Source organism: Vulpes lagopus, chromosome 5, assembly GCF_018345385.1.
Source record: "Vulpes lagopus strain Blue_001 chromosome 5, ASM1834538v1, whole genome shotgun sequence".
Taxonomy (NCBI): Eukaryota; Metazoa; Chordata; class Mammalia; order Carnivora; family Canidae; genus Vulpes; species Vulpes lagopus.
This window is the reverse complement of record NC_054828.1, coordinates 104598606-104611787: the sequence shown is the minus strand read 5'-3', so window position 1 is coordinate 104611787 and position 13182 is coordinate 104598606. Positions and strand designations below refer to the sequence as shown.

The 13182-nt window shown below is 35.1% G+C and overlaps 1 protein-coding gene across 2 annotated transcripts in view; it reads right to left on the bottom strand.

Annotated features, from left to right (window-relative positions):
* The window catches only part of STRN (striatin), a 92066-nt gene that overhangs the window by 57828 nt on the left and 21056 nt on the right, over positions 1 to 13182 (bottom strand). For both annotated transcript variants that reach the window (XM_041754961.1, XM_041754960.1), the window contains exon 2: positions 3532 to 3635. In XM_041754961.1, coding sequence (XP_041610895.1) covers positions 3532 to 3635 — 104 coding nt within the window. The remainder of the gene's footprint in view (positions 1 to 3531; positions 3636 to 13182) is intronic.

Here is a 13182-nt window from a genome sequence, read left to right as displayed (position 1 = left end):
CAAAAGAAATGAAATGTTCTAGAACTCTAAATTTTTAAAAAATTCCTAGCATTAAAGCATTAGAAAAATAATTTCAGACTTAAAGAACTGAAATGTTTCAGAGCTCCAATCTACAAAGAAATGATTTTTTTATTCCTTAATTTACTATACTTAAATAGTGCTATACATCAGGAAAAATCTCAAACCAATACATAAAATTCAGAAGATATAAAATCAGTGACTTTTTCCCAGAATTCCATTAGTTAAAAAAAAAATCTTCCCTTGACCCAGTTATCTCTTCTGTTCTTCAAAGTCAAACTACTTGAAAAAATAAGCGACTCTATCAGTCTCCACTTTATCTGTCCTTCTCACCCCTCAATCCCCTGTGATCTGGTTTATGTTCCTGCTACCTCACTGAAGCTGTTCTGGCAAGGATACCAGCAAGCTCCTACCTGACAAATCTAGATGACTATTTTCAGTTTACAACTTACTTGGAGTCTGTTTGGCATCTGCAGTTGTCAAACTCCCACCCTGTTTAGCGCTTCCAATATACTGCTCTGTCCTTCCTCTTCCAACCATTTCTTTGCTGGCTCTTCCTCCTTCTGCCGTTTCCTCAAACATTTCCATTTTCTGTGGCTCTGGCTGATTCTCCTCTTCCCATAATTGTTCTGCTTGTTTCAACTGCTCCTATAACTTTATCCACAATATTCATGCTTCTCAAGTATACATCTCTAGTCCTGAGTCCTATTCCCATATCTGCTTTTCAACCCTTAATTCTTAATCTTTAATTCATTTGATAACTTACAAAACTTCTATTCAAGCCAGCAACCTGGGAATCATTCTTGAATTATCTTTCCTCCTCATCTTCCATACCCAACCATCTCTAATTTTTATGGATTCTATTTAAAATGTTTCATAGCTGATGCCTCCTCTATTCCAGCAGCTACCATGTTATAAATTCTCATCCTAGACTCTTAGACTCTTCCAGCTTCTATTAACAGATCTTTCCAGTCCACCCCCATACTGAGGTCAGAGTGATCTTTCTAAAATCTATTTCACACTATTCCATGCTCCTTTCAATTGCATGACAACTAAATACAGTACGTATTCCTAGACTAGATCCTAGACCAAGAAAAAAAGTACCACAAAAATAATTACTGGGACATTTGAGGGGAAAAAATGCTATAAAGATAATCACTGGAACTATAAATACAGGCTATGGCTATATTAGACAATAGAACTATTTCAACAGTAAACTTCCTTAATTTGATAAAGAGTTATATAAAGGAATCTTCTTGCTATTAGAAGATATATACTGAGGTATTCAGGGGCAAAGGGGTATAATGTCTACATTTAAGCAGCAAATGATTCAGGAAAAAAGCAATGTGCCTACAGAGTGAACATACCAGTAAATACAGAAAAATGTTGTCAACTCGTAAATCCGGGTAAAAGGCATGTAGTTCTTGCAACTTCATATTAGCTTAAGAAATTTTAGAATAAGGGGGATCCCTGGGTGGCTCAGCGGTTTAGCCCCTGCCATTGGCTCAGGGCGTGATCCTGGAGTCCCAGGATCAAGTACTGCATTAGGCACCCTGCATAGAGCCTGCTTCTCCCTCTGCCTGTGTCTCTGCCTCTCTCTCTCTCTTTCATGAATAAATAAATAAAATCTTAAAAAAAAAGAAATTTTAGAATAAAAGGTTTTGGAAAACTTTCAACATTCCCTATTATATGGAAGATAAAAGTTTGAACTCTTTAGTTAAGTTCCCCATGATCTGGATCTTGCCTAGGTCTACTATTTTCACTTACTAAATCACAACTAACATCTTATCATCCAAAAAACAGTGACTGCAAATTTCTGGACACACCAAACTGCTCTGTTCCCTGTCAAACATATCCTATTTCCTGAACTTTGCCTACCTGGCAAACACCTTATTTTTTATGATGCTGTTCAAGTCTCACTTCCTCTCCAATTATATATTCCCTTCTACTTCCACCTTCCAGATCCAAATAACCACTCTATTCTTTGTGACCCCACTGTACCCTGTACAGACATCTCCCATAGCACCTATCATACTGCATTGCACTGTACTTTTGTGGTTTCCAAGTCTGTTTCTTGCTCCTCTGAGCCCTTATGGACCAAGGATAGTGAGCTATGTTTTTATACTCAGCTCCAGCACAGTGCTTAAATTGGATAGATACACCAGTGAATATGTTTAGTGAGAAGGGACATACTTATATACATACATGCGCATGAGCAAACACACACACACACACACACACACACACACACACACACACACGGCTAACATCCCTGGTTACTTTAGTATCTGCATATTTTAATTCTCCTGTATCACAAGATAGAATAATACACTGGTAAAGAGTACAGAATTCAGACCTGATGGATCTGAATCACAGCTCTATACAACTTTGCAACTCTACTCAAGTTACTTTGTTTTTAAGCCTCAGGGCAGGGTACATAGCAGTTAAGTTGCCATTATTGCTATTACTCTTTCTATTCAATGACGCCTATAATTTGATTGCTTAAAATCTCAAATATTCCCAAATTGCATGCTTTTAAAAGTTGTTTCCTTCCCCCACTTCTCCAATATAGCTGTCAACCAACCTCTCAAGGAATAAAACAATTATCTATTTTTTACCAAGAGGTCAGCTGGTTTTCAATTTCTTGTGCCATTCAAACATCCTGCATAAAGGTGAAACAAGTTCTAATAAAATTTAATCGGCTCCTTAATATCCATAAGTATTATCTGTTAACTGCTATTTTATGGAAATTTTGCAAACAGTCCACAAATCAACCTCAAAGAAATGAGAAAAGCACATGATCAAAACAAGCAAAATAGAAAATTTCAATATTGCCTATCAAATACTCAATTATCTGAAATGAAAACAAACTATTACCCAAAAACAAAAAATCCAAAGACCACCTGTTAAAAACTAACTTATAATTCATATGGAAATCTCCAAAACTCTCTTCTATGACCTACTGTCCTTTACTTGTGACCTGCGCTTAGTAACCTATTTTAGACACTAGCAATATAGAAAGATAAGACTCACTTCTTAAGAAATATGAATAGCTAATAGCAAAGGAATAAAATACCAAAAAAGTCTAGAAAAGATAAAAAGATTCTCAATACAGTCTGCATTTTTCCCCAAAGAAAACACATCAAATTGAATAATATTAGATGACAAGGGAGTAAGCATTACAGAAATTTCCTTTACAACTCAAAAACAATTTCAATTCCTTAAAGAAATGGACAATGACAGCTCAGAAAGCCAGTAAGTTTCTTAAGAAAGGACAAGGCAGAGGTAAAATGTTGCTAAATTTTTAAAAAAATCATATAAATCGGTTTATTGGCTATGATTATTAAACATTCACAGTAACATTAACATATTACAATCATTTGTAAATGTGTATTAGAGATACTATTTCCTGAACTCAAAAGTACTAAGTATTAAAATTTGTGTTAGTTTTAGGAATAAGAGAAATTACCCCAATATTTAAAGAGAACATCACCTTCCATTTCACTGAATTACCTTTCCTGTTTAAGAGCATACTCCAGCATTTTGATCCTCCTCACAAGATCCTTCTTCAAATTTTCTTGACCCTTCCTTTCCCCCTGAAGGAAAGCAATCTGAGCCTGAGTGGGAAAAAGAAAAGCAAAACTAAGATTAAACCAAATAAAAAACTTTTTTTTTTTTTTTTAATTTTTATTTATTTATTATAGTCACAGAGAGAGAGAGAGAGAGAGAGGCAGAGACATAGGCAGAGGGAGAAGCAGGCTCCATGCACCGGGAGCCCGACGTGGGATTCGATCCCGGGTCTCCAGGATCGCGCCCCGGGCCAAAGGCAGGCGCCAAACCGCTGCGCCACCCAGGGATCCCAATAAAAAACTTTTTAACTCAGTTGAAGAAAGAAACTTTGGGAGACAGGACACTTAGATACAAATGTCTTTCCTTTTACATGTGTGTCACAAAGTATGTACAGATATAGAAAGGCACTAATTGCAAGGGGAAAAAATTAATTTTTTAATATGCATTTACTTCAGACCAGGGATTTTACAACAGATAGACTGTATCCTCTAAGAGTCTGTTATCTAAAACAATCAATATAAATTTAGACACATGCAAAGTGTACAGTATGGTTTGATCAAGTGTTTATGGCATTGAGGGGGCTTCTTAAAGAGTGAAGATGGGGAAAGGGAGAAAGTAAAATAGTGAGTTCTTGTAATACCATTGCAAAGTAACAGTTCTCAGAGCTTCACCACATATGTAAATCTAATGGATTTAAGACAGTCTTCAAAGAGTCTATTCTGGACTTGCCCTACCAACAATACACAGCTGCCTTTTCTCAATCCCCACCTTTAAGAGATTTAATATGCAGGGAAAAAGTGAAAGTTCAAAAAGGTAAATCAGAGACAAGAGCCCTTCATAGGTTCCTGGCCCCTTCAAAGAATAATTACAGATTAAAAAAAATTCCCTAATTTTTAACATGTAAACAAAACAATAAAACTCTTGTCTTCAGAAAAACAGCTAGGAAAGAGCGGCTCTCCAGAATACCTAAAACACATTTATAATTGAAATAGTATTTTCCACTTAAGGAACTGAAACTATGTTGCAAACACTAACTTGTTAAATAACTCACATAACACCACTAAGAATAGGGCAGAAAGGATTTAAGGGCCCTCAAGGATAGCTATCAGTTTCACTATTCTCTTATGCTTTCCTCTTCCATTTCTATTACATTAACCTAGATAACAATGTTATTTATATTTCCACAGTGCTTTCATTAGTAAGCAAGAATTTATATTTAATGATGACCTTACCACATTCTTAAATTCTGAACTGTCCAACTTAGTTTAGTGAGTCACTAAACTTACTTCTACTCAGTTTGAGTAACACTCCATGCTTTCAGTACCATAATGAACATAAAATCCAATTTATTAAGCATCTTATAATTTTCAAGATGTACATGGTACTGTTATTGTTTGCATTTCAATAAGTTCTTAAAATGCAATTAAAAGGATTATTCTTTTCTTACTGAATTAAAAATAGCCCAAAACAATTGTATTCACAGAGGAAAAGGCATCAAATATCTATACTACCCAAACTTAAGATCATAAAACCTTGTGAAATGATGTACCCTGCAAAATCATTATTTTATGTAAGCAATGTAATTATACATTGTTTTTAAAGCTGACAAAAATGAGGGGTGCTTGGGTGGCTCAGTCAGTTAAGCATCCAACTCTTGATTTCGGCTCAGGATCATGAGATCAAGCATCGAGTCGGGCTCTGTGCTGTGAATGGAACCGTCTTAAGATTCTCTCTCCCTCTCCCTCTATTCCTCATCTCCACCTACTCCCCCACCTTGCACCATGCACCCGCTAAAAAAAGAAATAAAGGCTTGCAAAAATGAAAGTCTTGTCAAAAGGATTTGATGGTTCAACTTGTTTGACCAATTCTATGCTCTCCCATAGAATTCTATATAGTCTTCAAATGGCTTTAATAAAAACACTGATCTAATCTGCATAATTATATAATCAAAATAATAACAAAATTAATGACCAATTTCTTCCTCTCTATTATCCTTTGGCTAGTTTTGTATTTCCGCCACCATTGTTCCTGTAGGATTCTGAAACGTTAGCCCATTAATACTAGAAAGTCTTTACTGTACTCATTCCTGAACCTACCAGATACTCCTTGGGTTCTCAGCACACTTGCTTCCCTATCCTATCAATTCACACATTGTATTAAATATTTAATAAAAATAAAAGACCCACAAGAGAAAGATTACAAAGAAGATGGAGTTACCTAGAAAGACAAACAAAAAAGAGTAATGGAAGTATTGGTGATACTTCTTGGTGATCACAGAACACCTCTGTGATATTTCCACAAAAGATGCATAACCTGAAATCAATCATGAGGAAATATCAGGCAATTTCAAGTTGAGGGACATTTTACATTAATTTTCTTGTAATGTTCAAAACTGTCAGGTCATAAAAGTCAAGAAAAGACTTTTAGACTAAAGGAGACTAAAAAGAAATGAAAACTGGGGTAGCTCAGCGGTTTAGCGCCACGAGGTTGTGATCCTAGAGTCCCGGGTTAGAGTCCTGTGTCGGGCTCCCTGCATGGAGCCTGCTTCTCCCTCTGCCTGTGTCTGTGCCTCTCGCTTTCTGTCTGTCTCTCTCATGAATAAATAAATAAAATCTTTAAAAATATATAAATAAGTAAAAAATAAAAAGACATGAAAACCAAATTCTGAACTGAATCTGGCAATAAAAGGACATTAGGACAAGTGATGAAACATGAATGGGGTCTAAGGGTTAGAGGATAGCAATATATCAGTGTTAATTTCCTGACTTTGATGGTTATAAGTCGTTACATAAGAAACTATTTGTTTATAGGAAATAAACACTTAAGTATCTGGTGGAAGGCAACAGCCTATCAGGTTGGCTGGCTCAGGTTGGCTGGCAAATTGCCCTCAAATAGTTCAAGAAGAAAAAATTCTGTGTATTACCCTTGCAACTGTTCTATTCATATAAGATCTAAATTTTAATTTTTGAAACAAATACTATGCCATCTTCCTTAATACGATAAAATACAAAAAAAAATTTCAATTCAAAGTCAGCATCATGTATAATGGAAAAACCCAAGAAGTACTGACAATCAGGAACAAAACAAAGATATCCATTTTTCACCACAAATATTTAATTAACCATGTTCTGGAGCTACTAGCCAATATCTTTAGTCAAGAAAGAAAAGTTTAAGAACAGAAAAGAGGAAATAAAATTATCATTATTTGCAAACAATTTGAGTGGATACCAGGAATATCCAAGGAAACTGACTACAAAGTCTTACCAAAAAATAGAGGAATTTTAGTAGTAAAGTGTCTACATATAAAAACAATAAATTAAAACCCATGAGCTATAAAAACAGCAGACACAGAAAACAATCCCATTTATAATAACAAAAATAAGCTGATTAGAATAAAATTTCCAAGGGGAAAAAAAAGCTACGCAAAGAATACAGCACATGACAATTCTGAAGTACACATGGAAAAAAATAAGCAAAATAAATATTTAAAATCCCTAAAAAAATAAATAAATAAAGTAAAAATAAAGTAAAATCCTTAAGATACTTTAAAAGATATTATGATTCTACAGTCATTTAAACACTAGTACTGGGATCCCTGGGTGGCGCAGCGGTTTAGCACCTGTCTTTGGCCCAGGGTGCGATCCTGGAGACCCGGGATCGAGTCCCACGTCGGGCTCCCGGTGCATGGAGCCTGCTTCTCCCTCTGCCTGTGTCTCTGCCTCTCTCTCTCTCTGTGTGTGCCTATCATAAATAAATAAATAAATAAATAATAAAAAATAAACACTAGTACTGATTCATGAACAGAGAACTATGGTATGGACAATCCAAACACAAACCCAAATATATATAGGAATTTAATATACTCTAAAGGGAACATTGGAGAGCACTGGGGTAAATGTGGGTTTTTCAATAAATATTGATGGGCAGCTATCTAGAAAATATTTCTCACATCAAAACAAATAACAAAAAATTTTCAAAGAACTCCAAAGCACTTGAAGAAAAGGTAGGGTTTGTTTTAATAACCCCAAGGTTAGGAATGCCTTTCTAAGAATAAGACAAAACCCAAAGCCATAAAAAATTAATACATTTTATCTCAAAAAAATATTTACATTTATATGGCAATTAAAAGTTGCCGACAAACTATTATGAGAGGGATCCCTGGGTGGCGCAGCGGTTTAGCGCCTGCCTTTGGCCCAGGGCGCGATCCTGGAGACCCGGGATCGAATCCCACATCGGGCTCCCTGCATGGAGCCTGTCTCTGCCTCTCTCTCTCTCTCTCTCTCTGTGACTATCATAAATAAAAATTAAAAAAAAAAAACTATTATGAGAAATAAGACAATTCTTTTTTGACAAACGTCAAAACAAAATAGGAAATGCAGTCATCACAAATCACAAGAGTTTGCTTTTCTTATTCAATTAAAAAGCACTTACAACCAGTAAGATAAAAATCCAGGACTCAATAGAAAAACATTCGAAGGACATGTTGATACAAAGGAAATACAAAAAGTGCAAACATATTAAAAAGATGTTTAATGTCACATATAAGAAAAATACCAATAAAAACTATAATCAGATGTCCTTTTCCAGTAGACTAAGTTCAACAATGTAATAAAACAATATGTTGAGGAAAAGGGAATTTGAAAGTTGGCTGTAGTGATGTAAATTATTTTCACTACAGTGGATAATATGGCAACATCCATCAACTCTGTAAATGCACATACTCTTTACTCAGCATTTTTTTTTTTTTTAAGATTTCTTTTATTCATGAGATACACACAGAGAGGCAGAGATATAGGCAGAGGGAGAAGCAGGCTCCCTGTGGGGAGCCCGGTGTGGAACTCAATCCCAGGACCCCAGGATCAAGACCTGAGCCAAAGGCAGATGCTCAACTACTGAGCCACCCAGACGTCCCTTTACTCAGCAATTCTAATTCTAGATCATTATCCTTCAAATATTTTGGCACACATGTGAAATGATGTACTGAAAGAATACACACAAAAATGTATGTATAATTCAAATGTTCATTCAGAGGGGACTGGTTAAATAAATTAGGAATACAACTAGTGAAAAATCAGGTCCTTAACTAATATCTATTAAAAATGAGGAAGAAACAGTCAATATCTTAAACTTTTTCCCTCTGGAAAACCTCTACTCAGAAAGTTAGAAACAAAAGATCTTAAAACACATGTTCTTACAGACTAATTTCTTCTGTAAAAACCACCTGAGTTTAAAGCATAGTAACTGGTATAAATCTCATTACACTTTCAAAATAAAAAGTAAATCCCAGATAAAGATTTTGCTAATATGGCAGGATACTGTTGTTTGAATTGGATTATTTAAAAGAAAAGGCAGAAGGAAGAGGGGAAACATAAGAAGAGACTGAAAGAAAGAATGGAAGAGAAGGGAGGAGAGGAGAGGGGAGAAAAGAACGAAAGAACAAAAGAAAGAGGGAGGGAGGGAAAAGAGGAGATAAAGAAAATAAAGTGGAATACATCTATATACAAAGGAATGCTATGTTTTGATACAAAACAATGTATTTAGATATATTGATACAGAGTGATTCCCAAGATAGATTAAATGAAAGACACAGAAAAATGTATATAGTCTGCAAACATTTGGTTTAAAAAAAAAAGATACATATACTATTATGCTTCCATGTAGAAGTAATAATTCTGGAATAATTCACAAACATATAGTCATTCTGAATGTCTCCAAAGAAAGTAACCAGGTGGCTGGAAGAAAGAGGATGAGTTAAAACTACCTTTAAATATACATGTCCCTCCTTATACCCTCTGAATGCTGTACCACAAGCATGTTAGTATGTATAGAAGTCTCTTAATTGAAATATGTAAAGACTATTACAGCCAAACAAATACCTTCCCTAGTTCTGGCTCCACAAGTCACCAGTTTGTAGACTTTGTCTTAGATGTTTTAATACAAATACATTATTTTTACAAAGGAGAGAAAAGAAGCACCAAGAGATTGAGTAGTTTATATCCCTAAAAAGCAAAATAGTCTCACAAGTGAACCAAGATGACAGTCTAAGACCATGAATGAATCACCACTGGGAAAACTCAAGACATACACGCAATTAGTGGGAGTATCAGCAACAAGGACGTGATAGAAAAATGCATGGTCCAAAGGACCCCTTAAAAGTTCTCCCTGCACATCACTACAACTACAATCTCTGAAGTAAGAGAGACAGATCTATACGTTAGAGAGCAAATATATTCCTAACCTCCAATACCGTCCTGTAATATGGAATAGTGATAAATTCAGTTATCTATTTTTTTATTTTATAGGTATACTTCTCTATAAACTATTAAGCTACAATTTGCCTACTTTTTAAAACTCTTGCTTCTGCCTGCACTAATGTCACCTCAACATTCTCACAAAGTGAACTCATCTGAACTTTCCAGAGGTCCTGGAACAAAAGATTAAGACATGAGATTGAAATTATAAGAAAAAAATTAGAAAAATGGAGTAAATTCGTAGGTAAGGCATGAAAACAGCTTTCAAATATTATAAATAAAATCATATATATATATTTTTTTAAATTTTAAGTCATCATACATTCATTTATCTGTTCTAGGAAACCTAATGGTAATGGTACATATATTTGAAAATTTTGGAATTATCCTCAAGGAAAATGAATGTTAGGATTTTCACAATGCCTCGTAAGATTTTTATATTATATACTTAAAACTAGGCCTTCATTTTCTAACATTAGAAATACAAAAGATAAAAACTGGATATTTTATTATTTAAGTCTACATGATAAACATGAATTTTTGTATTATTTTCAACTCCAATTTGTCAAAAGGATATCTATCTGTTATATAGATCTGTTATATCTGCATACACAGGAGGATCTAATAAACAATATTAAAAGTACCATTTAATCTACTGAAACCATTTAAACTATCTTATACTCTAAAATGATAAAGGGCTCAAATTCAAAATTGAAATCACTGAGTATATTCAAAAAAATACATAAAATATTAGTTTGGGTTGGACACTATTCAGTTCAGTTGTTTCCTGGTCATTTGCTACGGGAGGGAAAGAATATTCATTTTTACAAAAATGTAAAGTAGGAGAAAACTTGACCAATTTGAGTTTCTCACTTTTATTTGAGCGCAAACTCACAAATAATAAGAAACACTTGAAAAGTAAAAGTGAATAATATAGGTTACTTAAGCTAAGAAATAGCATACAATGAAGTTTCAATAATTTGCTTTGTATCTTCATATGTTTATAAGCCATACCTGTTCACTCTGAAAAGGCTTGGATCACATTATTCTCTTAAATTCAGGCTACCAGTTGGTTTTCACTGACATACAACTGTTGCCCCTAGGTAGCCCTCTCTCCTAAATACAGTGTGACCACTTGGAGACAAACTTTACCAAGGGAATCACCTAGAGGACTGGCTAAAGCACAGACTACTGAAACCGAGCTCCAGTCTCAGTCTGGAGTGGGGCCTGAGAATTTGCATTTCTAGCAAGTACCCAGGTGATGCTAATGCTACTATTCTGGGACAACACTTGGAGAACCACTGACCTACACCATCTGTGACATAGTTAGAAGGCCAAAAATAAAGCAAATAGGCCGTTAAAGAACAAGGAACAGAGCTGTCCCAGAACCCCAGCTCTCTACTCTACAGAAGTACAAAGTCTTATATATGCCCTCAAGCTGACAGACAGGACACATTAGCTTTTTTGATTCTCTTCCAAATTTCTCGTTTATGACTTCATTTTCAGCAATCTTCTGATAAAAAAAATAAAATTGACCATTCTTCATTCAGTTTAATCACATCTTTAGGGGGATCCCTGGGTGGCGCAGCGGTTTGGCGCCTGCCTTTGGCCCAGGGCACGATCCTGGAGACCCGGGATCGAATCCCACATCGGGCTCCTGGTGCATGGAGCCTGCTTCTCCCTCTGCCTATGTCTCTGCCTCTCTCTCTCTCTCAATCTCTCTCTGTGACTATCATAAATAAATAAAAATTTTTAAAAAATCACATCTTTAGGGAATACCTACTACCCACCACAGTTCAAATTACTGTAAAGAATATAGGAAAGACAAATAAAACCAAGTTCCTACTCACAATGCACTTTCAATCTAAGAGGGTACAAGACCAGAACACGTTATTGTATAGAAAAAAGCTAAGACCAGACAATGGAGTCTCCTAATAAATGAGGATTTGAGTCATAAATTTATTGAAATATTCATATTTATTCATTTAACAGTATTAACTGAGCACCTACCTTGCACCAGGCACAATTATTGACACTTAGGCCTATGGTAATGACAAAATAAAATGGAGCTCCACGTCCAGTGGATGAAACATGTATGTTGAATAAAACATATGTAGACCAGTAGAATATGCTGTATAGAACCAGAAACGCAGTTATAGGCAAAAGTAGTGAACATAAACTCAAAATAGGGGCGCCTGGATGGTTCAGTGGGTTAAGTGTCTGACTCTTTGATTCAGGTCATGATCTCAGGGAGGTGAGACTAAGTGCTCAGGGAGGAGTCTGCTTGAGATTCTCTCTCTCCCTCTGCCCCTCCCCTCCTTCACTCTCCCTAAAAAATAAATCTTAAATAAATAAATAAAACAAACAAATACACAATATACAGATGCCTATTCAAGTCTGGGGTCAAGTACAAATCTGATTTCCTCTCAGAAACTATCTTAATCTAGTATTAATTTTACAGCTAGCTTTATTTATCTTTTAACAAATGAATGAGTTTCCTGAAATCTTCCTCATTAAAGTTCTGTACCATTATTTTTATTTATTTATCTAGCATTCCTTTCCAAAAAAGAGTCGTTTTTTTTTTTTTTTTTTAGAAGACATATTACATCTGAAATGCCACAAGAGATATAGTGGCTTATTCTATCACAGCAATCCCTCCACCCCTAAATGTATGACTAAAAATATAGATTGTCCTACATAAGAAATTCTCCACTGCCCAAATTCACACTTGAAACACTAAATTACACACATATTATCAACTGATGGCAAAATATAAATAACCATACATCAGCAGGTTTCTTGAGTCCTCACACAGGTTCCCTCTTGCCCCTAACCAATCAAGTCCCACAGCATATCCTCCTTTCTCCCAAATCTTTGTAAATGTTTCTAATGTTTGCACAAGTGAAAAGTCCAGTTTTAAAATATACATATATACATGCAAAAGTATTAGATCAACATATTGTACACTATACACTTGCACAATGTTGTATGTCAAATACATCTCAATAAAGCTGGAAAAATATGTACATATTCATATACACATACAGAATGGAGAGAATACGGTATCAATCAAGGGAAGAATCTGCGGATGAGCAATATAATAAAATTGACATTCACAGATTTAAAATTCACAGTTATCACTGTTTGGGAGCCACTGAGAAGACATTCCGTTAAGACAATGAGAGGCTAGAGATCAAATCCAGATTAAATGTGTGAGCCTAGCCTAAATAAGCAACTCATATCTCAAAGTTCATAAGCAGTAACTCTAAAATAATTTTTTTAAACTGAATTTCTTTATAAAAAATGCCCCCCCAACCCCAAAGAAAGCCAAATGACTAGCAGT